At 35.7% G+C, this 26,246-nt stretch overlaps 1 protein-coding gene across 1 annotated transcript in view; it reads right to left on the bottom strand.

The window, feature by feature from the left end:
• Positions 1-698: 698 nt before the first annotated feature.
• The window catches only part of wnt2b.L (Wnt family member 2B L homeolog), a 42,645-nt gene continuing 17,097 nt past the window's right edge, over positions 699-26,246 (bottom strand). Inside the window, 4 exon segments of the mRNA NM_001085810.1 lie at positions 699-928; positions 3,472-3,736; positions 4,492-4,769; positions 11,514-11,734. Of these exon segments, the coding sequence (NP_001079279.1) occupies positions 699-928; positions 3,472-3,736; positions 4,492-4,769; positions 11,514-11,734 (994 nt within the window).

Below are 26,246 nucleotides of genomic sequence, written 5' to 3' on the forward strand. Positions count from 1 at the left end.
TTCATGAAGAATTGTATAAAATCCCGCTGACTTGTAAGCAGCTCTCAGTATAATGTACCAGCGGAGAAAAGAAATTCCCCTAATGGAAGGCACAAAGTCCAAGCATACAAATGATGTACATGGGGTCTGTCAGTTATTTCTTTATGAAATGTATCAATTGATGAGATCTCTTAAGTTAGTTTTGGTAATGTTTTTATAGTTATATATCTTGCATAAACATCAAGGGTTGTTTTAAAACCTTGTTGCAGAGCTTCCTAATTATTTCCTAGAACAATAATGACCTCATTGTATAATCTGGGCCTATATTATTTTATTGATCTTGTGTTACTTTCTCAATTCATTTATGAATGTTTGTAGCATCTTTCAAAGCAGTTTGGATAGAAGAATGAACCTCCGTTATGGAAGCAACAGCTATGGTAAAAAGAGACCTATAAATTTTGAAGGTCTGTGGTCTACCACCAGCTGTTCCGAGAGAACAGCATGTGGTCCATTGCTTTTGTTTTAAACTTCTTATACAGAAATATCTGGTTTACTGTTGACCTAGATCTTAAGGACCGCAGTATATCCTGGAAAGTGAAGTCCTGTTTTTTAGTGCCTTGCAGAATTACTTAAATAAGAAGCCATGCAGCTGGACTACACTTACACCCAGAATTCTGCGGGGCCTGCAGCATCTTGTCCAGTAGGGAAAATGTAAGGGTTCATGTTTGGTCTAGCCATTCCGCTCTCTTTGGTGCCTTGCATGTATGCACATCCACAGTCTCCTCACATTCTTTGCAACGCACTGCACAGCACCAGTGAAATTTGCACTCGCATTTAGTAATACGTGTGACACGGGTTGTGTCATAGCCCCGTCCACAGCACATGACCTCGCAGCCATCTGTTCCTCTAGAAACTTTGTCGCATACCCTGCCGGCAGTGCCCAGGGATCCTGAAGAAAGAACAGTAATGGTTTAAGTGACATATTGTAATTGTTCTGCAGTTACGGAAAGGAAAACATGGTTTACATCTCCACTGCCGTTTACTGTAGCTAAGAATAGTACTGAATTAGCCCAGTTTATGATTCAAAATTATGGTGGTCTTATAACGTGGAGGTCTAGTATTGTTTTATTAGACCTGATCGGTTCTCGCTAAGGAAAATACAAATATAGAGGGGAGATATAAGCATTGTGATTGAAATAATGCCTTAAGAATTATAACTTTTACAGTTGCCGTTACCTAAGCTTTTTAGAAACACATTTGTTATTTTACTAAGGCTAGTGAGTACCAAGTAAATGTCTCCTGAAATGGTCTGTAGCTAAATGTAATCCGTGACACATACATAGGAGATACCACCTGAAGCTTTACTAAGCACGCTTAACTAGTCACTTAGGGACCACTAGGCATTTGCCAGCTAATGAAACATATTGGCTCTTGAAAGTACCTTCACCAGTTGCAGTAAAGTTCACATGTATATCAGCAAGGGCACACCTCTGCTGCCACCTCAACTCTTATACCCTTAATAATATAATTGATTACAAATTTAAGCTAGATAAATCAGACAGGCACACTCAGGGTGAATTAACACACTGAAAAGTGGTACAAACATTTTTTCTTTGTTTCTTGCCTACTGGTAATACGTTTTTTTACTGTTTAATTATATATTATAAATAAATAGTAATGGCACAATCAGGCAACAGCTATACACTTGTGTAAGAGTGACCTTTTTAGCTGTGACACCCACAGGACTTTTCCTCCTGACTACATGCCGGGCCTGAAGACATTACATTCCTTTGATAATAAACTCCTTTTGATCTTTCTCTGTGGCCTTCCCTAGTTCCCTGGAGCACTGGAAGAGTGAAAGGATTAAACACCCATTAAAAACATTAAACAACATGCCCTTGGGATGTCTAAAACAAGTACAATGGCTCAAAAAACGATTTCTTCTTAGCCAATTGGATTCAAAAAGTAAAATATCATTTTTCCACAAGATTTCATATCTCATGAAGTTTTGGCTCTTTGGTTAATCTTACCATGCATTCATTATTTCATATGTCTATTCTTATTATGCTAGAAGAAAAGGCTCCAGGAAACAAGAAGTGTGCCAAATTTGGCAGAGGGTCTGCTATAAGCTGCTATAGACTGGTACTTACACTGGGCCCTGTGTGTGGTTGTCAGGGGTCTTTGTGTATTTGAGATGCCAGTGCTTAACGGGCAAGTAAACCCCACAATAAAAATTTGCCTAATAAAAGAAAACGTAATTCTAAGCAAGTTTGCAATATACTGTACATTCATTACATATTTTCTATGGTTTTTAAGTTATTTGTATATGTATTGCTATTGAAAGCAGTGTTTATCTGTCACTTTCTATTTTCTGCCCTGATGGCTCAGACTGTCTATACAACGTAAGGCAAGGCAGCTGATTAACAGACCTGTCTTTGCTGGAAGACTTTTGCAACATTGTTTAAAAAGTAACAAGCAGGAGTTAAGCAAATGCTGCTTTTAACAGCAATTGTTTTTACAAATAACATTAAAAGCACTGAAACGTTTAATAAATGTACAGTATATTGGAAAGTTTTTTAGAATTATGTTTTCTTTTATTTGGCAATTTTTTATTTTGGGGTTGATTTGCCCTTTAAATTGAATCTCAGTGCACATAAGGCTGGGGCCCTATCTGAAGGCAAACATTGTGTAAATAAGGGTTGTGCAACTTGTGTCCTTCAGTCTGTTATGGGTTCTTCCATTGCCTGACATACCTGATATTTGGACAGAAAATAGTGCTCATTTCTCATTTACAATGTTATAGTTGAAGTAACAAGAACTCTAAACCTTCTGTATTGCTGCCCATGGTGCCCACATGCCCTTATTTAAAAAAAAACTGTCTTACCTTTGCATTACGTAGACATAATATTTTTGCTATCTATATTTATCTCTGTGTTTAAAGATAATGACTCCTGCTTGTAACTTTTGTAGGACATTTGAAAAAAAATGAACTTACAGAGGATCTTCAGCTCTTGAACTGCTCTGCCTGGATATAGAGGGGCAGGAGAGGTAAATGGAAAAATTCAAGGGGAGGGGGGTGTCGTGGTGCTGCCTATCTAAATGGGCTTTGTCATAAAACTAGTACTTTTAGCATGCTGCTGCAAGAGACATTATCGCTGTTTATAAAAACAAAATGTTGTTTTGCTGCCCTATTCATTTTACCAGTCCTTCTATTATAGGCGCTTTCTATGCAGAAAAAGTAGCACTATTTTTAGATTTGGAAAAATGCAATAATATATTTTGAAACTGTATCCTAGTAAGAGATAAATGATATGGCAATGCAATGACTGTTTGTTTACCTGGTAATTGTAGAAAAAAAAATATTAAAACTATATTTTTATGTTCAATATTTCTTCTCCAACATGGCGCAACCTTTCTCCCATGCTGTTCTGTATAGTATTCACAAATGCTAAATTCTGTTTCTACAGTTAGAGTTTATAATAAAGAATGTACCTGCTGTTTTGTCCATAACGCAATAATCAGGGGAGTTTTCAAAGTAGACCAGATCCTTTTTGGTAGCTTTTCTAAAGTTCTGATTTGCCACAGCAAACCCACTTCCATCTTGATTCATTGTGACTTGTATTGCCCCATTGTATTTTCGCCTGAGAAAATCTCCTGTTTTTCGGAAGTCTGACATGGCACGCCAACAAGTCCTTAAAGTACAAGACCCGCTGACCCCGTGGCACTTACATTCAAGATTCATAAATCGTTTTACTGCCTGTAAGATAGGAAAAAAAGCCAAGTCTATTGATATTTAAGTCTTTCACAATCTTTTGTTTTTATACTCAGTTTTACTGTAATATATTGTAATTTCTAACTAAATAAAAGTTACAAGAGTGATGCAGTAAAGATGTTGAAAGCAGGGTTTATGAAGTGCTTGCCTATACAAGGAAGGGAAAAAATGGTGCATTGCTACATTTGTTTTTTAACATAATAGGGTTTACATGTGCCCAATTAAATTAATTGTCACATCACTAATCATTTGATAACAATCTTGGAAATCAGTCCATGACATCCCATTTGCGTATAAAGCTATAAGGTGGGCAAAGAAAATCTGCTTGTCTAACATAAACCACCACCTTTCCACTTTTATCTCATGACTTCCATTAAAACCACAACTATTTATTCTCTCTGTGCTGAAGCATTATAAATTATCCAGCACTGAAATGTATTTATTACACAAAATATTTGCTGTTTTAGCCTCCAGTGGATTCTTTCCAAATAGCATTAATCGCTTTAATAGTTTAGATGTGAGCTTGCAGATCTGGACATATGGCCACATCTGGAGGGAATGAGGATCCTGTCCTTTGCTTACCATCTCTGCAGACATAATATAGTGCTATTTACTCTTTGGTCTAATATTGCTCAAAGAAAAATAAACCTCACTGTAGTGCTTGCTGCCATTTAATATTATAGGGATCCAATTTTTCATTAATTTCCACTTCTCTCAGTGCACAGCTCAGCAAGACTTACCATTCTCCCACAGCGGTTATTGTGCAAGTTCATCAAAGCCCGTGCATCTTTCAATCTTTTCTCCTTGGCATCCACAAAATCTTTGGCAAATTTTATTCCAAAGTCAATGTGATCACTGCAGCCTCCCCAATCAAACTCTCCTCTTTCATCCTTTGAGCGGCCTCTTTTTTTTGGGTCACAATTACATGATTTGAGCTCTCCTTGGCTGCAGGCTCGGGTAATTGCATAGACTACTCCAGCATAGGAAATAGCGTAGACAAAGGCTGTTTCTCTGCTGCCTGTCAAAAAATAACAACAATAATTTTTAACAAGAACATATAACCTGCATTTATATATCTTTGATGCATATGTTTTTTTATAGGTTTAAAAAGTTTTGGGGAATATGATAGGTATTTATTCCTATGGGTTTTTAACCCATATTTATCCACTGATAAATATAGTTTATCCACTGATAAATATGGTATTATGGTAAATCCCAAATTAAAGTTCACTTGTAAAACTCCCATACAAATGAACAGAAAGTACGTTATATTTGGTGAGATCTAATTTAAAACTTTAATAAATGTGCCCGAAGTGTTTAAAGGTCCACGTCCCTTTGTGTTTAACCATCCGGTTTGTGTTGTATTATTTGCTTTGCATAGCATGGATGAAGTTTTAACTCACTAATTATGTAGTTTCATGACATTCTATAAAATTGTGATGATTAAGATATATCAGTGAGTTAGTATTGTCTACACATTTCATGGCTACCTGCTACTTCATAACTGTGCTAGCCTGCAGTTTTACCTCCAAAAGAGACATGGGGAATTTGGACTCCATATATGGAATAAGACATCAAGAATAGAGGTTTATTTACCAAAATGGGGCAAGGTGCAAGATCCCCAAAAGGGGAGGAAAGAGCCCTGTTTTTCGTACAATGTGTTTTACTCCAAGTAGATTTGTATGTTGTGCCCTGAGGTGGAACTATTTCTGATCCTACTGTACTGGTTTCTGTGCAACCATGTTCTACAAATCTACAACAGTTAATTTGCCAGTTAGTATTTGGTGGATTTACATAATTAGTTGTTAAGTGATGATGTTTCAGAACTGTTAATTAGAGAAAAGACAGCAAATTTTAGATATAGGAGTGCATGAAAATATTGTTCCCGTTGAAATATGAAATGAATCTATAGATTGCAACCCCAACCATAACATCAGCTATAGAGAAAAAAATACCATAATGCCATAAACCCAGGCTAGAACAGAAGCTACTATACAGAGGTAAGAATATCAATATTCCTGGGGCCCTGCTTTTAAAAACATTTTTTATTATGTACTTCAGCTTGACCTACTGTACGTAGCCCACCACGACATAGGTACTGTTTTACTTAATTTGCTGTACAGAAGAAAAAGATATCAAACTGGGCTGCTAGAAAAACAGTTTGTGGTCCTCAAACTATAGGCCCTAAAACAGTTGGCCGGAGGATGATGGCGGAGAGCTCACCCTAAAGACCATTGATATAACATTTGGGTAGAATGCCTATTTGTTCACCTAGATACCTAGGACCATAGCCTGAAGGTTAATAAATATGAGATAAACATTTTTTTCTAGTTCATACAGATCATTGATTCATATATTTCACATATCTTAAATTGTAAGCTCTATGGGGCAGGGATTCCTTCCCTGATGTGTCTTTTACCACATGGCACTTAATTATTAATTTGCTATTATTTATTAAAATCTCATCTTCCGGTGTATAAGTTTCTATTTTGTAAAATTGTACAGTTCTGTGTATCCTTGTAGCACTGAACAAATGTAGGCCCACTAAATTGAACCCTCTTTAACCCAAAATGTCCAAAACCCTTTGTAGATACTGTTTACATGGTACTCCAGATGCTTGAAATCCACCTGCCAAGCTTGACAGATGAATACAGGGGGTTTGGGCAAAGGAAGGGGTTAATGAACGGACATTTCAGTCTCCACTTCCTTACTGGAATACCAAAGGGTCTCCTTTGTGGCACTGGTCTAGTGGGCCCCAGGATGAAATTGACAACTGGAATTTCAAATCAATCTTGCCCAATGCTGTTGCCCTGCACCACTCCATTCATACTTAAACATAAACTGAAGGAACTGAAATTGGATAGTCTATTTAAGACTACCTTGAAATCTTTTTTGCTCTTGACCCAGCAACCATTAAAAATTACCCTGATCTGATCTGAAATTAGGCATTTCTCTATTGCATGTACTAAATCCACTTGTGCATGGGTCCACATAAAAGAATTGGAAGCAGCAACAACTCCTAAGGTTTTTTTCATAGTCCATATAGTGAGGCATTATAAAAGGTATTCCTCTGTACTAAGCACAAGACAGGAACATCTGAGGATATAGCAACCTTGTAACCTGATCATTTGCAGAAATTTTATTTCTAGGGCATCACACAATATAATGTTTTGGTGATGTCATGGCAATAAAACCAGTCTTTGCTTATGATATGTAATGCATGTGTTGTCTAGCTCCCTGCAGCCATATTTGGCAATACCGGGGTACTTAAGTAACCAGTTGGCTCAGTAACTAGACTCATTTTCACTAATGTTATTAGCATATACTATGTATATAGATATATATATACTATGGATACTTGTATACAGGTTTGGCACCTGTTAACCAGAATGCTGTGGATCTGGAATTATCAGTTTATCTGTAATCTAGATCTCCATACGTCAAGTCTGCTAAAAATCATTTAAACGTAATTAAACTCAATGGAATTGCTTTACATCCAGTAAGGATTCATTATACAGGTATGGGATACATTATCTGGAAACCCGTTATCCAGAAAGCTCCTAATTAGGGAAAGGCCATTAGAAATTATTTTCTTTTTTTCTGTAATAATAAAACAGTACATTGTACTTGATCCAAACCAGCCTATTAATATTTTTCTAGTAGACCTAAGGTATGAAGATACAAATTAAGGAAAGACCCATTTACCAGAAAACCCCAGTTTCCTAGCATTCTGTATAACAGGTACCATACCTGTACAAGGTTACTAATGCAAATATTGTATCAAAACCAGCCTATTGGGTTTATTTAATGTTTACATCATTTTCTAGTAGATTGAAGGTATTAAGATCCAGATTAGAGAACAATCTGTTATCCAGAAAACCCCAGGTCCTGAGCATTTTGGATAACAGGTCCCATACCTGTATCTTAGTTTGTATTAAGTACAAGGTACAGTTTAATTATTACAGAGAAAAAGGAAATCATTTCCAAAAATGTGAATTATATGCTTAAAATGGTGTCCATGGGAGATGGACTTTCCAAAAGTTTTTTTGCTATAAAACTCAAATTTGTGATATTCAAGTTTCTTCCACGAATTTGTACATTCAAGTATGATTTGTTTGTTTTTTTTAAATTGTGAGTTTATCGAAGTAGAAAACCTCTAAGAGTACACAATTCCCAATGTTGATAAACAGGCCTCTTTGCTAGTATTGGAAAGTGTCTGAAGTTTTAGTTTAGTAACAGTTGGGCACTTAAAAACATTCCACATTGTTTAAAGTACTGTACGGTATGTGTGTTTTATGTGTATTGGGGATATCTGGATTAGAAAAATTGCACTTTTTGTTATTCTGACTTAATTCAAGTAAATTCTTAACTGTCCTTAACAAAGCAATGTCTTACAACAAGGTAACTGCACTGTTACATTTGCACAGCTAGGCTTCTGTCACGCCCCTCTAATATTTTATCAGCAAGACAGTTCCCCCACCATTAAAATACCTGACGCCCTGTCCAGATCTCTTTCTAAATATTTACATATCCTATTACTGTTTATACATTTCACTTTGCTAAAGAAAGATACTGCATCTTGACCATACACTCTTTCTCTCCTCTCTAATAATCCCTTGATAAATACTGACATTTCTAAAACATAAAAATATGTACGAAGATAAGAAGCAGTACACACTGTGCTACTAGTTGTTCTTAATCAAGTTAATGCTGATTATGCATGTGCAGGTTTGATTAACCAATATATTTGCTGCTTTCAGACAGTTTGGCTCTAGATAACAATGGATTTTATCATTTAGAACTCCTAGGTCAGCCAGTAACCTCCATCTGATTGATTCTGAAGTCATTAGCTGGCCTAATGGCTAAGCTGCCAACTTTATTCTAAGATTCATTTTTTTGAATGGACTGTTGTAACTTGACCAGCCCAGCACACAGATAAAGTTAGAATGATTTTATCTTGTTTGACCAAATAAGATAGAAGCAAGCTGCAAAGAAGCAGACTGCACTGAAATCAAACACACATGAGGACTCCATGGATGAGCCATAAGGGCCACAGTTTATATTTAGATGAAAGTAACAAATTGCATGAAACACATGGAAACAACAGTGTTTTTTGGAGTAAAGTCCCCTAGCCAATGCTGGGCACACTGCACCAGAAAGGAGCTCTCCTTGTGGACAAACATGTTGCCCCATTATACACAGGCTTGGGGGAGACATCAACCAATGCTAAGTTACATGCATGTGCATAACAAGCAGATGTTCACTTGTGTTTATGTGGCAGTTAGATTTTTTCTAGTATTCACAGTTGTGGGTATTGAGGAACAATGGTGTCTATACAACTCTTTGTTCTTTGTACAAACACTACAGAAAAACCCTTGAACCAATGAACTAATAACGGCTTAAAATACTCGTGTAAAAGTGACATAACTGGCAACTATTTACATGTTTTTATTAAGACTATACTTTGTATATATGAAACTAGCATGATGAATTGCTGGTAAAACATAGAGTAAGTTAATGTACTCTCTGTATGTTTAACTGGTATTTAGGTTATTTTTGTCATCTGACTAGATCTAATGGAGGTCCAGTGCATTAGTCGTCAGAACCACCTATCACTGGCAAATGCTGCCTTAGGACAAGTTTCCTAAAGGTTAGGGATCAATGACTCTCATTGAAAGGAGTCTAGGAAGCAAAAAAATAATTTTTTGTTATTTATTTATAAGGCTGTATTACAGGTCAGAATAAAATCTTCTGTATTAAATGGATATTAGATGTCACCAAGAAATTCCATTGTCAAAGAAGAGGCCATTGGCCAGTGCTTTTATAAAAGTGATGAACTAAATGCTAAAATAACTCCAAAAGCATGAATTGAAAAAAAACACATAAAGCATACGTAAGCCTTTTATTTTAAAATCCCCTAAAATTAACAGCCTCCCAGTATAACATACCTATCTCCATGCATTCAGATTTATTTTATTTCTCTATTACAGCCACTTCAACTGCAGCTCTTTAGTTACTTAATTGTCTAGCATGAACAGGTGCCTACTGGGAATGCGCACTGCGTCAATGTAAATCAATCAGGTATACACAGTTGACACCTCTTTGAGGACTTCATAGTGTTTAGGAAGCAAAAAGGGTGGAGCTTCACACTAGACAAGGAAGTAACTAAATGAGCTGCAGTTAAACTGCCTGTAATAGAGAAACCAAACCAATGTGAATGCAGGGAGAATGGTATGTTATTCTAGGAGCTGTTTAGAGTAAATTTAGAGAGAGAACAAATTTTACATATTCTTAAATAAAACTCTAAAAATTCTAAATTTCTAAAAAGTTTTTGAAACTCTAATTCAAAGTGTTAGCTCAAAAAACCTTAGATCATGATCTGAATTTGTGTTTTTATATATCACCCCTAAGGTTACAGCTTATATTTAGTTGACAGAGGAGAGTATATTATTAATTATAATAATATTCCAATGAGTCATGTTACATATCAGAACACTACTCAATGACCACAGCTGATGATGACATCATTAAGCAACAATCTATTTTTCAGGTTATTCATAGCTATTATTGCAATATACGTTTTCAACCATATGGATCAATATCTTGTAGGTTTGAACAAATTACTTACTTAAGCTGACCACACGATCCATAGTTTTTGCTAGAACTAGCCAACGATTAAAGCAATGGCCAATGAGCACAAACTGATGAATAATCATAACTAATATTATACTACTAATTTAATACACACTGATCTTGCTTAAATTTGCCCCATCAATGATAATATATTTCTGTTTAATATCTCTGTGATATAACATCATGTCCCTACAGCAGCTGAATGAGTAATGAATAAAGCAAATGATCCCTCAGCTACAGGCACTAAAATCCAAATTTAGTTGTTTATTTGCTTTCTCTAAATATGGATTATATATAAAATGTGAAATATTTAAGTGTTGCAGTATGGAATGATCAAAATCTAAAGGTGTGTCATAATCAGCGAGTCTGCATAAACAGACTCAGGAAGATGTATAGTACAGATTATACCTACAATATACAAAGGATATTGGATATCAGAAAACACAGCAAAACAGGTATAACTCATCATTTAGATACTATGTGGAAAAAATAATTAAAGGACAGTAAAATGCATTTGAAGGTACAAATATATACATTATATATATATATATATATATATATATATATATATATATATATATACGCTGTATAAAACAGCTTCAGTAGAGATGAATTGTAGACATCGGAAGATGCAAGTGCCCGGTGTTTCAAATATGGCTCAACTCTGTATATCATAGCTTCCATTAACATTAAAATACCAGTAAAGTTTACTAAAAATTTGTACTACTATTCAGTATTTATACAAATAAACAATTAATTTTAAACAGACCAAATTAAGTTACAAATGTAGAGAAGTAGAGTTCTGGCTATTATATTAGACACCCAGTCACTCCCGCCTTTATAGATTACATATTATATTACATATTATATTACATACTATATTGAAAACTTTTTTTATTTTGCACAGCCTATCTATTTACCCAGTTTTTATATTTATACTGAACAGTTATAGGAACAAAACTATTTTTCTTCCCAGCCTCTCTGCTTTGTATGTGCTTATATGGAAGGCTTTTTTATTTAAAATCTTTATAGCTTTTTTTGTCTTTAGTCCCTCTTTAATAACTTCATTGCTCTGCCTCAGTGTACTGATGTGTACAAATGAATATGACTTATTTATATTAGAACATACTTCGCAGCATAACTCTCCCAAATACTGTGTGGTCTCTGTCCAGTGTGCTGCAGTTCCAGCGGTGGTGCCGAAATTGATGCTGGCATTCTCGGATCCACTCCTTGGCACCTTCACCAATAGCTTGCATTATGTCTGGGTGCTTCTGACATAGTTGTCTTTGCTTATTCACCAATCCAGGGATGTTATCACAGATAACCCTTGCTCCCAGTGCACCAATATACCTGTAGAAAGAAAACATATATGACATTGTGAATTAAGAACATGGCAGAAGCAGAATTTTCTTTAAAAATGTAAAATAAAAAATACACCACTAGAGACGTAGCAATGTATTTTTAAAATTCTTTGAGATTATATATATATATATATATATATATATATATATCTCTATATCTATATATATATATATATATATATATATATATATATATAGTGTTTCTGAAAGTACCCTCACTCTTACTCCTGTATCCACTCGTGGTGCTGTGTATATTTTTCAATGTTTCGGCCCTCGTTGGGGCCTTTATCAAGAATGATAAAGGCCCTAACGAGGGCCGAAACATTGGATATACAAGTGATGTTATAATAAACTATTTACTTGGAAATATTTGGAGCGCTGGTCCATCTTAAAAAAATAAAAATAAATTAATATATATATATATATATATATATATATATATATATATATATATATATATATATATATATATATATATATATATATATATATATACACATTTTATACATTTGATAGCCCATTTTTAATATATATATATATATATATATATATATATATATATATATATATATATTTATATTAAAACTAGCCTTGCACATGTACAGTGTGGGAAGCATAGGATATAAGTATGCCTGGAGAAAAACAACAGTCTTTAATGCTACAGAAAAAACATGCAAGGATGCCAAATATGCATTCTGTGCTCGGAGGTTCTGCCCATGTGTCTCCACCATTTTCCTGCTGGTCGGAACTCTACCATCAAATGGGAATTTTAGGGACACATGGCTACTTGCTAAGTGCATACTGTATTATGCTATGCTGATAACCATGTAGAGACCGGATCTCTGTTATTCTGCATATCAGCATAGCAAATTATCTTTAATGGTGTTAGTAATGTCCTAGTGACCTTTTCTCTTTATTTAGTGATTTGCATGGGTATATTAGCTTTAGGAAAAATACAAAGAACAGGTACACTTTGTAAATTAATGCATCATATGGTATTTGATGGAAAGGGTATCATGAAACTTATGTACCATAATATAATATATAATGGATACAATTATTATTCTGTAGACATTTTAATGCCCCTTAATATTTTCTTTCAATAGTTTTCTATATGAAAGAGGATAAAATAGGACACTAAATGGAAACTTACCAACTTTGTTATATTGATTTTATATACAGTAATAGTTTGATTGAATTTTGCTTTTTAATGCCAATAATCTGTACCTAAAAACCAAGTATTGAAATGCTTAAATGCATCCGATAAACCGTTACAGCTATTAGCTAAGCATGATTCTTGAGTTAATTTAACATGCCATCATGCTAATGGTCATGTATAACAATGCGGACATTTTATCTTCCCATGGAAGCAATGCCACTGACTTTGAGACAGAAGATAGTTGATCTGACTTTGAGACAGAAGATAGTTGATCATTTTGGCCAATAAGCTTCGGCCACATGATGATGGCATGGAAAATGCATGCATTTTGTATAAAGGCGAGCTATGCCAATTGAGCACAGCAAAAATATGAACTTCGGTACTTGGATACTATTTATAAAAATTTTTGTGGCCTCTATACATCATTTATAGTTAATATTGATCCTTGCCCAGTAGAGTTTCATGGAAAAATTGGGTTTCGCAGTGATGAAAAATTTTGCATGAGTGCTACAATTTGCCATGCTATTTTCCAGAAAACAAGATTACAGAAATGATTAAAGAGCTGGCAATGTAGCACATAAGCTGCTGGCAATATGGTCTTTTAGAGCCCGTGCTTTCTATTTGATGTATAGCACCTAAAGGGTTAAAACACAGAAGGCCCTTAGAAAGAGTCAAAATAGTTAAAATGGTTAGTTTTGTTAACTTGTTGAGTTGGAAATGTGCTTCTTTTATTTGTGATCATTTGGATTATTTTCTTTTCTTTGCAGTGGCTATTTCTTCAAACAGTTGCAAAGGATATTTGAAATAACTCGATAGCTACAATTTGTAGCAAAATAAAAATTAAAAAAAAATAAAATGTGCCCCTAAATCAGCTCTATGCCACATTCCCTGACATTTTGTTTCTGATTTGCAGAGACCTGACTTTAGAAAATATCCCTTATTACAGCTTAATATTCAAATAATCATTTCTTTCTGTCTGTCTTTTTGGGCAATTTGTTTATTGTGTCTTTGCTAAGAAGTGGTTAATGTGAACATGGTCTGTTTATAGTCCCCCATTTGAAAGCCCTCAGTTTATACATCTACACCTTGTTAAGGCATGTCCTGAGAACCAGAATTCCAGAATCACTCGTGCAGGCAATATCATAACAAATAACATCCAGGTATACTGAGGAATTTCTATGGGGTTAGTAAAATGTTGAAAATGTTGAGCTTTACAATTAAGGGATTGAATCAGTTATAATATTTAGCAGAAAACATATGCTTTTTGTAAAGTTGTGTAAATATAAATACACCATTGTTAAAAAATAATTGAAGTTGTAAAATATAAACCTTTGCACAAATCACAGCTGGTTCATTATAACTGTAAGATTTGTGTCTATAAATGCTGACATTTTTTCACCAGAATATGAATCAGATGACAGTGAGAAGTAAGTAACTTGTGCTCTTTAATAATAAATTGGAATTTAAGAAAAAGCTTTATTGCAAAAGAGGGGCATTTATGTTCTTATTCAATGTTACTATCACTATTGTTTTACCTAATATAATGTTTGATGTTAACACTTCTCCTATGTTATTGAACATATAATCTAAATAAATACAATTTTTTTTAAAAAAAAGAGGGTCATTTTAAACTAAATTACATCAAACATTTAGCATAGGCTATGTAATTCAAACTGTAGTCCAATTATACAACTAATCAGTAGTCAGCACTTAGCTGTTCATTGGAACCAACCATCTGCTTGGTTGCTATGCGTTATTAGGCCTGGGTGTAATTTTGTGGCTTTACTCAATTATAGGAGTAATTTACCTAGACACCAGAAGGAGGCCCTTAAAGCTCATTGAGAGAACTTTTCATTTAGGGTCTGGCTGCACTTTGCACCTCCTCAACATTTGAAATATAGAGGGACATAAAGATCTGCATGACAAAACATTTTTGACTATGCCCATTTTATGGCCACACCCCCTAAATATCACATCCATTTTACAAAATTTGGCAGATTATGGAAAGTTTGAACACATTTCTGGGGGTTTGAGGGTCAGGTTTTATGTGTTTTTAGAGTTTTGCTGATGAAGGTGAATTGCCCTTTAAGCTTCAAGTCACAGTTCTCCCAAGAGACTTGCTTATCTTAAATAGTTACCATTGTAAACTGTTACGAAATTATCCAAGTGCAGGTGCTGAGTATTCAAGACTCTCTGCCAAAAGCCTTTAATTCAATTACATTTCAGAACTTTGTATCTTTTTTCTGGCTGTTCAGTGCAGGAGATCAAAGAAAAACTCTGGACTGTGGGTTGAGCTGTCAAAATCGGAACAGTTTGTAAGTACAGTTCTCCGTTTGCAGCCTGCACCCATTGATGCTAACTTGCATGGCTGGGTGCACATATGCCTTCCCCTGCTCCCCTCTTATGAATAGCACTTGTGAACACAGGCAAAATTTGTATTCCTAGAGAGAATGCTGCAATTTGGAGCAAAGAGACCTGCAGCAATTTATTGACATGCAGGGTTAGTACAAAAAACATTGCAAACTGCAGACATTTTATCACTACGTACCCTGTGCCTGTTTGGGCATATTTTTTACATCATATGGGGAAAATAGTTACGTAATTGGGGCATAAGCAATTGCAAAGGTTTAATCTATCTTTTATAGGTTTATGAAAAGCTATATCAAATGATTCTACCACTGCACACTGGGGAACACAGTAGAAGTCAATATGGTAAACAATCACACAGTTACAATCAGTGGTGGAAGTTGCAAGTGGTGGGAATGCAAACTCGGTGAGATGTTTTTCTGTTTAGTGCACCCATAAGTACTAAAATGTATCACTGTGGTCAAATATATCCAGTTGTGGGGCTGTTAATCAATTTTGCAGAACATTGCAAAATATATGCACCCTGTTTGTAAATGAGAATATTGAAATCCCATTAGAATAAAAAGGTAAAAATACTATCCCCTGGATGGTATATCTTAAGACTATGCATTCAAAAAAATCACATATATCATTAAATAATAAATTCAACCCGTGATTAACCTAAAGTAATTATGACATTCATATATGATCTAAATGTCACAATGATCATGTAGTTTCTATATAAGCAAGGGTTAATAATACAAAATCACTATTGGGTTAATTTACCATAGGATGGGAAGATACATATAGCTGCACTGAGAGTGGCGGGGTTTTTGAGTATTGCTACAAGTGCTGGATGACCAAAATATCCCATGTGCCAATGCCCTTAGGTGAAAAAAATACTTTGCATTCTTCGTTAAGCTGTACTTACACTGGTAAGTCTGGCGTCTATTGCATAGTATCAGACAATAGTCCCCTCCCCGCTCTTTTGTGTATTTAAGGTACCATCATTCCCACCAGTTCAAAGCTAAATTTATAATTTCTCCTGTAGAGAATTTTGCTGATCCGAAAGGTCACACACACAGAAGTATTTCCAGTTTTCCACGCAAAAGCTTTGAGCCCATTTCATAAATGATGTTCTAGTTTTTAAATGTGTTATCTTGAAAGTTGTCCATGTGAATTACTTGATACAACTCCATTTATATGATTTCAGATGAACTGGCACAACATATTGTTTCTGTGACCTACTCATGTGAACCCTACCTTAATGTCTAGTCAGTGGAAACAGAGTGTGCTTTTATCGTCTAGATATTCTTTCATTTCTGACAATGCCATCCATCTTTTATATTCTCTGGATTTTATAAAGCAAATAAGAGGATTTTTCCTATCTATCCTTAATTCCTGGCCAGGTTTTTTAATTATCTACAAAGGAATAACGATATTCTTCATTCAGAGATCCACGTGTCACAGAGTTATTCCTGTCAGATCTAGTACTACAGAACACACATTTTCCTTGCACAAAGATTCTATAAATTGGCAAAACAAACCAATTCAGAGTAAAAAGAAGAAAATATTTGAATTTTAAACACTTTATTGAGTTTGCCAATAGCTTATTTAAAAAATAGAAAAGAATCTGCAGAATGTTTAAAATTGGTAGTGTTTTTTATGGCAATTACATAGATCGGAAGAATTTAATGGTTGCTAGAAAAGCAAAATAACCCCTGTAACCATACATAATTATAAGGAAATGAGGGTGTGACCACAAAATACATATAGACAAAAACTAGAGTGAATGCGGGACTGGCCAGACCAGGGATGGCTTTGGCATAGTTGGTCAGCTTGAATATTTTGCAAAATATGGACAAACAATCTTTGCTTTGTTTAAAGGCTGTGCAAAATAAAAAATGTTTCTAATATAGTTAGTTAGCCAAAAATGTAATGTATAAAGGCTGGAGTGACTGGATGTCTAATAAAACAGCCAGAATCCAACTTCCTGCTTTTCAGCTCTATAACTCTGAGCTAGTCAGTGACTTGAAGGGGGGCCACATGGTACATTTCTGTTCAGTGAGTTTGTAATTGATCCTCAGCATTCAGCTCAGATTCAAAAGCAACAGATATGACCCATGTGCCCCCCCCTCAAGTCTCTGATTGCTTACTGCCTTGTAACCAGGGTAACCAGTCAGTGTAAACCAAGAGAGCTGAAAAGCAGGAAGTAGTGTTCTGACTGACTTGTTATACATCAAATCACTCCAGCCTTTATACATTACATTTTTGGCTAACTAACTATATTAGAAACATTTTTTATTTTGCACAGCCTATCTATTTACCCAGTTTTTATTTTTACACTGAACAATGCCTTTAAAGCACAAAATGTTTTTTAGTATGGGTTTTTCCATGTGCATGCAAGAAATTAATTGTTATATCGGCTATTATTACTGAGTATATTTAAAAGTTGTTTAGATTCTTCAGCATGCTGATCACCTCCCTTATGGTAGTGGCACACCAGCATTTGATCAATACTCTTGATAATGTTGCCAGAATACTGAAAATTCCCTGGTCTCCATTTGCAATTATGAATTATTCTTCGTCTTTTTATTTCACAGATGTACTTTAATATGACAATGCACTTCCAGGGGGATATAACTTGCTGTGATTACAGTGATTCCTCCTTCCTGCTATTCAAGCCCCCCAATTGCTTTGGTCTTTTTTCACTTTAGATAATACATTCTCACTTGTCTGCTTTCAATAAATTGCAAATAATTTTTTGATTAGTATAAGTATTTTTTATTAATAAACATAGCAGATGGATAGGAGAGGCTGCTGACTTGCAGAACACTCGCTGGTGTAAGTATGAAGGCTAAGAAAGTATTTTAACATTGCCTCCTCTACTGGGCTTCAGAATTTGAACTTCAGAATCTCATCAGGAATTTCTCCTTGCCCAATTCTTTCATGGTTTTGTACCAGTCTATAAAAGTGATTGATAATTAGATGATTATAATGACAGTGCATGCATGTTGTGTCAGTCAATGGTGTTATGTATTTGCATAAGCTGTGTTAAATTTTATAAAGTTAATTGGTTTTAAAGGATGTCAGAATGCTGCATCCTCCCTAGTGGGAGGAGACTGGGATGCTAGTCTTTGTGTGTATAAGTGAAATAAAGATGGTGAACTGATAACAGCCTGTCTGCAGTACTGTGATATAACAAATGAATAGTGAGATGTTTAGAGGCAGTGATTTGCAGTACTTTAAGGGTAAGGGCACACACTGCTATTTCAGGAGATTAGTTGCTCAGCGACAAAACGATTCTTCTTCGGGCGACTAATCTCCTCAAACTGCCTTCACCCGGGCTAGAAATTGCCGGTGGGAAGGCACTCGGATCGCACTTCATTTTCTGAAGTCGCCTGAATTTGCCTCACGATGAAACTTTAAACAAACCAAAGATTGTTCAGGAGTCGCCCGAAGTTAAGCGATTTGTCGCTGGGCAACTAATCTCCCGAAATAAGTAAGTGGTAATGTGTCAATGATTGTTCATAGGTCTGTCGAGGTGGCTATCAGAACATAATTAAGTAAGCCAACCGTAAGAAACTCTGTTTCAGAAATGTTCCAGATTTTATATATTTATATATAAATATATTGGCACATAGAGTATATATATATATATATATATATATATATATATATATATATATATATATATATATATATATATATATATATATATATACAGACTAAGAATCAGGTTTATTAAACCGACATTTCAGTTCCTCACAGGAACCTTTCTCAAGGGTTGTCCTTGAGAAATGTCGGATTAATAAACCTGATCCTTTATTTGCAACATCAACTGTTTGACTTGTTATGCAAATTCTGAGAGTGCCGGTACCACGGACACACTTTATCTATTTTTATATATATTGCATGGTTCCCATATGGTTCTCACTGCTGCCTTACAGGTCTTGTGTGCCAAGTCTGACTGTCTGGGCATTCAAATTGGCACGGGTGTCTACAGACCATCATTGTATCTGCATATAAACCATGACAACTATAGGGATGAGGGAGTGAAAAAACCTTTTCACTTTCTGTCACATCCAATCTTTCAGGCTGTCTCAAATTAAAGCAACTTTGAAGCTAAGATATGTGTTTAAAATATTCCAAGACACTATGCTGAGACATTTCCAGAATGTGTACATTTTCCAGACCTGTAATATATTCCTGCTGTCCAGCTGTACCTAAAGCTAAAATGATGTCTTATTTGTAAGTAAATTACTATAAAGACTAATTATTATTGCTATATGTTCCACAAGGCAGGAACATGGGTGGAGAATTGCACACATTAAAAGGTCATGCATAAACTGCTTCTACCTTTCTACTTGCTCTCATGCTAGCCAATTTGTCAGTTGCACTTTGGTACATAATATTATTGCACCTTGCAGTTCTGTATGTAAAGAGGCAGTGTTCACCTTTAAATGAATACTTAACATGACAGTGATATTCTAATACGATTTAAAGTTGAGCTTCATTTTCGCTAGCAACCAGGCTGCGGTTACAGAGTTCCAAGTAGATGATAAAAATTTAGCTCTATACTGTATTCCTTTCAGATATATGCTATTACTGAAAATAAAATTACAGGAAGAACATCTCCTATAGAGTCAATTTTAAGCAAATAATTTTAATTTTTAAAAACAGATTTCCCTGTTATGAAATAGTGCCTTTTACTTGATTGTAACTAAGTTGCATGAATCCATATTGGTGGCAAAACAATAATATTGGGATTATTTAATGTTTAAATGATTTGTAGCAGACTTAAATTGTGGTGATCCAAATTATGGAAAGATCCCTTATCCCAAAAACCCCAGGTCCCAAGCATTCTGGATAATAGATCCTAACTAACACTTGTCACCTAAAAATGCAATTTATCACTACAAGTAAGAATATCACAAGCTTTATGTGTTTTAGCCCTAAAGGTTACAGAAACTGCAGCTTAATGTGTTCACTTTACTGAACTAAACATCAACTTGAAGAATATACAGTCCCTACTTAAATTGGAATATCAACAATTCTTCAGGACATTGCCAAAGCTATTCCTTCAGTGGTCTTGCAAAATACCACCAAAAGTTAGATTGCAAACTCTGCAGGATAATGGTTTACTTTTGCTTTGCTTGAAATATATTTGGCATGGATGTAAACCTGTGTTTAAACTTTTCCGCCACAAAATCAGAGAAAATACAGAATATCATTATTGTGTATGCTTGGTAGAACAGATCATATATAGTGATGGGCAAATTTGGGCCGTTTTGCTTTGCCAAAAATGTTGCAAATTTGCTGGCGTGAAAAACGAGACGCCGGCAACATTTGGCAAATTTTTCGACGTTTCGCATCCATTTTTGGCGAAATTGCCGGCGAATTTTCGCAACAGTTTTGCAAATTTATTAGCCGGTGGCGAATCGCGGGTGTTCGCAGCAAATTCGCACCTGGCGAATAAATTCGCCCATCACTAATCATATACCTCATTTCCAAAGAGCAGCTGCAGTCATAGTCGCTCAGTTATCCTTCAGACTTGTCTTCTTGCTATAGCATCTAGTGGTAACAAAACTGAGTCTATTATATCCATGCTGTTACATCTATTAACTGTGGTCCAGTCTCCAGAACTATAGGCACTAGGGTGTTCTGCATTTTACACTAGTGATGCTTATCTTTGTTGATTGCATTAAAGTAAATAGGCAGGCAAAATTACATTGTGGTTATAGCATTTTAATCAGCAAAAGCATATACATTGCCAGTTTAGGACTGAGGTTTCTGGCCCACCGGAAGCCTTGCCTCAAGGGCCCGCTGCAAACTCACAGCCAAGTCCCTGCCCGCAGTCAGGGTCCATAACCCATATCATGAACTGGTGCCCCCACCCTGTGTGTGTTTGTTCCTTGTACCTCTGGCCACATTGGCATAAGCACACAAAGAAAAGCCCCCCCCACCCAGCAGATACTACACTGGGGCCCACTGGTGACCCAGTCCAACTCTGTACATTGCCCTATCGTGTAAGAGAAGCTCATTTCCACTATGCTACAGCTGTTCTTTTAGAAAAAAGGCTGTTCTGGAGCAACAGACCAAGGTTTTTTCCCCCCAGCAAAACAGACAGTCTGGTGAAATTTTAGCACAGATTCATGGAAAATTCTGCTGCGGACAAAGCCGTGAATTTTGTTGCAAAATTGTTCAAGGCAAAAATGTTCGCCCATCCCTACTTAACCATTATCTTTTACAGGTGTTACAAAAACAGGGTTTGTGTTATAATATATGAAAATGGTATTGTGGGAGCACTCTAAAAGCTAAGCAAATCACAGAAGTACAATGGAAGTGAAATTGATCTGCCCAAATTAACTACAAAAAAACAGAAGAGAGGGAAATGATCACTGTTGCCGCGTAGGACGCATCATGTAACCTGCATTGTGCTGACCTTGGAAGAGGCAAATCTAAAATTATAATGATGAACTCCATCTGCCGGCTGTTTTTACTTCCCTTCTACTTTGGTATAAATATTATTTATTCCAAGCCAGCTATTCTCTAAAACATGTTCCAGGAACCCATTTGTATTTCATTCCCTCATTTAACATCTAATAAAGTAATTTTTTTCTGGAGTACACAAGATGTACAATTACAATGGCTACTACTTTTACATCTGTTTAGAAATCATGCTGTATCTCTCAATCCTCTTCAAGAACAAACTCCCTCAACTGTGCACATTTTAATGCATTGTGCACAATTGTACTGAGCATAATTCTCTGTAATTATGTTAAAATTGTGGAAGAAAAACTGCATTTTGGATAATAATGGCAATTTGAGTTTGCACAGTGTTCATATACAGCCCGATTGTGTCTGTCTGTTTACAAGATCTGTAAATTTCACACTAAGCCACTAGTGGACATTCTGGCATTACACAGACATCTTCCAAAACGCTTCCACAATATAGGTTCCCCTACACTATAGCCTTGTGACTTTCTGTATGTGCATAAGTTCCTAAAAAATTATGATCATTTTGTCAATTTGTGCAGTAATTCAGTTGTTTTGAATACATGGGAATGTGGGAGAGGCATGTAGCCTCCAAAATGGAGCTCAGTGGCCTCTGGCAAAATGTGCTTATATGCATTAGGTTCTTTCCTATTACTACTTGTAACCGTGCTGACTTCTTTTTGTATGCTTTATACCACACTATTATACACATTATATAACTAGAGGGCTCATTTACATCCAGAAGTGCTGTGAGTGAAATGCAATTTCAAACCCAATCTGCCTGTTTTTCCTATAAAATCACTAACACACAGAAAGCCAAGCATTATTGGAAAGCCTTGATTCCCTCTGGTGTTCCGTCAAGCCACCACTGGAATTGATTCAATCATAGGATATGGAAATCAAGGGCAAACAGCAGAATACCTGCTAATCAGTGCTTTATTGTGTGTCCACACGACATGTTTCGTGCAGCAAGGGCCCTTTTTCAGTAAAGCACTGATTAGCAGGTATTCTGCTGTTTGCCCTTGATTTCCATATCCTATGATTGAATGTTTTTCCTATAAAGCAGCATTTTTCCCACAATTCCAGCATCATTTTGGGGGCGCAAAGGAATGTTGAATCTGGCCTAATTGTACTGCGGCAAGCGCAATTGCACCATTGGCCAAAATAAACACAATTGCGCAAGTGCTTTGTTGCAAATCGGGTTCAGGTATCATTTTCAGTGTTCATGTGCGACTAACCTATGCACGCTATCCCTTTGGGGCAACTGTGCTGCAGAGATTAACACAGGGCAATGTGGGGCCTGGTCAGGTGGTGGTGGTAACTCCAGGGTTCCCCTGCATCAATAGGCACAGCAGCACCTGATTTGGAATGATAGGCAGCGTCGCCGTGAGAAGGTTGTGTTAAGATGGATATGTATTACACAGAAGTCTATAGAGCCTTTGAGTAGGTGAGGGACCATAAATATATATTGCAGTGTATCTCTTGGATACTATGACAATAGAATTTATTTTTATACATATAACGCAAGCAGGCAAAGCGGTTTCAATAGTACTTTTGTTAATGCCTAAGGGAAGCAGATTGTATCTTAAAACCTTTCTGTTACATTTAATGACACAGAGACAATTCTGTTTTGCTGATGCAGCTTGTCATCACAAAAGTCCCAGGAACAGATCTTGAAGTGCAGCAAAAGTTTAAATACTGGCCGCTATCCAGCACACAATTAACATCTAGCATGTCTCTTGAATCATGGAATCCTTGACTAAAAGTGTATTTATAAGAGTAACTAATTTACTCATTGTGTCCTACTGCTGTCAGGCTAGCAACAATTTATCCAGTCCATTAAACAATATTCTTTTAGTATGCCCTGCACTTTAGTGATGGCTTACGATCAATGGCAAAACAATGTCAAAGAATAAAGTGTTAGCTTTTCAAAAGCCAATTGCCAGTACATTATATCTGCCAAGCGCACTTCTATTTAAATCTTGCTTGCCCATATGCCACCTGTGTTTTGCCAACATGTATGCATATACCCAGGAAAATACAAGTCAGGATACAGGTTCGGTATTTTTTTATATTAAAACAGTTAGGGGCATATTTTTGGCCGGCTAGGTCAGTTTTCGATCGAATGGGTCCGTATTTGGCCGAATCCGAATCGTACGAATCGAAGGAATATCGCATTCGATCTAATCCAATTCAATTTGATTTTTCAAAGTCCACCAATTGACTCCAAATAGGTTCTAGGAAGTCCCCTCATAGGCTAAAACAGCAATTCGGCAGGTTTTACATGGCAAATGGTCAAAGTCGAATTTTTAAAGAGACAGTACATGATACATTTCTAAGTGTTTTCAAATTCGAATCAAATTTAGACAATTCCCTAGTTGAAGTACACAAAAAATAGCTCGAAATTTGAATTTTTTTAATTCGAAAATTCACCTCGACCTTTGATAAATCTGCCCCTAAGTATTAATGTTTACATTTGTAGTATGATCATGCACACCACCTTAATGTAGGTTGTGTTTTTCATGATGCCAAAATAGGCCAATATATCTGTCTATGGAATATATTCAATATTCTGAGCTGCTCTTACCTATAGTCAATTTGTCTCTAAGCATTATGATGGGGATGTGATCAAAACCATGACTGTATAAATAATATATATCAGTGCGACATGTAACTAACCCACCTGATCCCAGACAGAAGGGCTGTAACTAGGGGAAGGCAGGCAGAAGGGGTACAATCCCCCCTCTTTGCATCCTAGACACGTGCCTCTTCTGCCTACTTCTAGTTCTGGCCTTGATAAATATACATATACAACAACACCAGACATATCTCCTCAACACACAAGGTATGTTAGAATGTGGTGTGGTGTAAATATCTAGTCAGTAAGAGACAAAACAGGGCATTGCTCATAGCTGTTTTAATTAACCAACACACCATTGAAATGATAACTAATGTTATATCTGAAAAGGTTATAATAATTTTTTGGTACTAAAAGTATTGCACACCTTTGGAAAAAAAAAACCTTATTGTACAACAGTGAACATATATGTACAAGCTGTGTTACAGAAGAGCGGAGTTTGAGCTATGATTCGAATTTACATGGATGAGTGCTTTCATCAGTTGAAAAAAAAAAAAGTTTAAGAATATACATTCTAATATTCCAGATCATGGTGTTATATTAATAATGTATCATTTAAAGGCTACAACAGAATGATCAAATTGAAGAAATTAAATATAATCTACCACAAATAGTTAGCCAAAGGCCTGGCTCCTTATCTCCTATACTGGCTACTTTTCTGATGATATTTTTATAAAAAAAATTTGTGTCACATTTTGTATATACAGTATATATTCATGTTTTTGCAACTAACAACTGAACATCTAAGTAGGTATGGATCTACAGTATGTATCGTACCTGGGATATTTTTGTATAGCATTATGCCTTACGAATACTAAAACATTTAAAAAATATAAAACCAAGGAGAATTTTTTCCCATCAAGGAGGAGGAAAAGGTGCAAGCCTGTATAGGTTTTGGAATGTATAGAAGCTCTACATGTTGTGAGCTTTGTGAATACAGTGTAAGATTTCTAACCTGGCCAAATGACATTGACTGAGATAAAGAAATTAATTGGTTAGAAATGGTTTAAAACTGATTCATAATCCGCAAATGAGATATCATTTTGAGTTATACCATAGCAACCAGTTAAATGTTTGCTTTCATTGTTCTACCTGCAGGTGACTGTAAAAAAGCAATCACTGATAGCTTCCTGCCCAGGTTCAAATTTACCTAGTGTTGATAAATTAACAGTAACTGATTTAGTTAATATTGTCTAGCGAAAGAAGATAAACACTGTCATGTAGATGTCAATTATTGTTTTTAAAATGTTTTATTATTACAGAGTAAAAGGAGATAATTGTTCAACATTTGGATTATTTGGATAAAATGGAGTCTATGGGAGACAGCCTTTCTGTAATCCAAAACTTTCTGGATAACGGGTGATGTGCTGGGTTTTTTTTCGAGAAAAAAAATCAATTTATCATATAGGCACTCGAGAGCAGCCTCCTAAAACTACTGCTCTAGCCATTCTACCAACGTTTTAGGCCTCTTGTGCTAAAGCACAAGAGGCCTAAAACGTTGGTAGAATGGCTAGAGCAGTAGTTTTAGGAGGCTGCTCTCGAGTGCCTATATGATAAATTGACCCCCATGCTACTATCTCAAATGACAAGGGGAATACAGGACTCCATATCTAGGATTACTGATAATATATAATGAATTACATTTCTTTCCATATATACTTGATAACATATCCTGGCCACACCTGACACCAAACAGGCATTGTATACTGGTAGAATCAATCTACTCTGCAACTCAAAGCTATATTAGGGCTGCTGATGCTCTGAAGTACAGCTCTGAAGTACAACTCTGAAGCAAAACAAAGCTCCACTCCTGGACTTTGGATACTGGGATTGGTACTACTGCATCATGTTTTACTTTTT

Source organism: Xenopus laevis, chromosome 2L (assembly GCF_017654675.1).
Source record: "Xenopus laevis strain J_2021 chromosome 2L, Xenopus_laevis_v10.1, whole genome shotgun sequence".
Lineage (NCBI taxonomy): Eukaryota > Metazoa > Chordata > Amphibia > Anura > Pipidae > Xenopus > Xenopus laevis.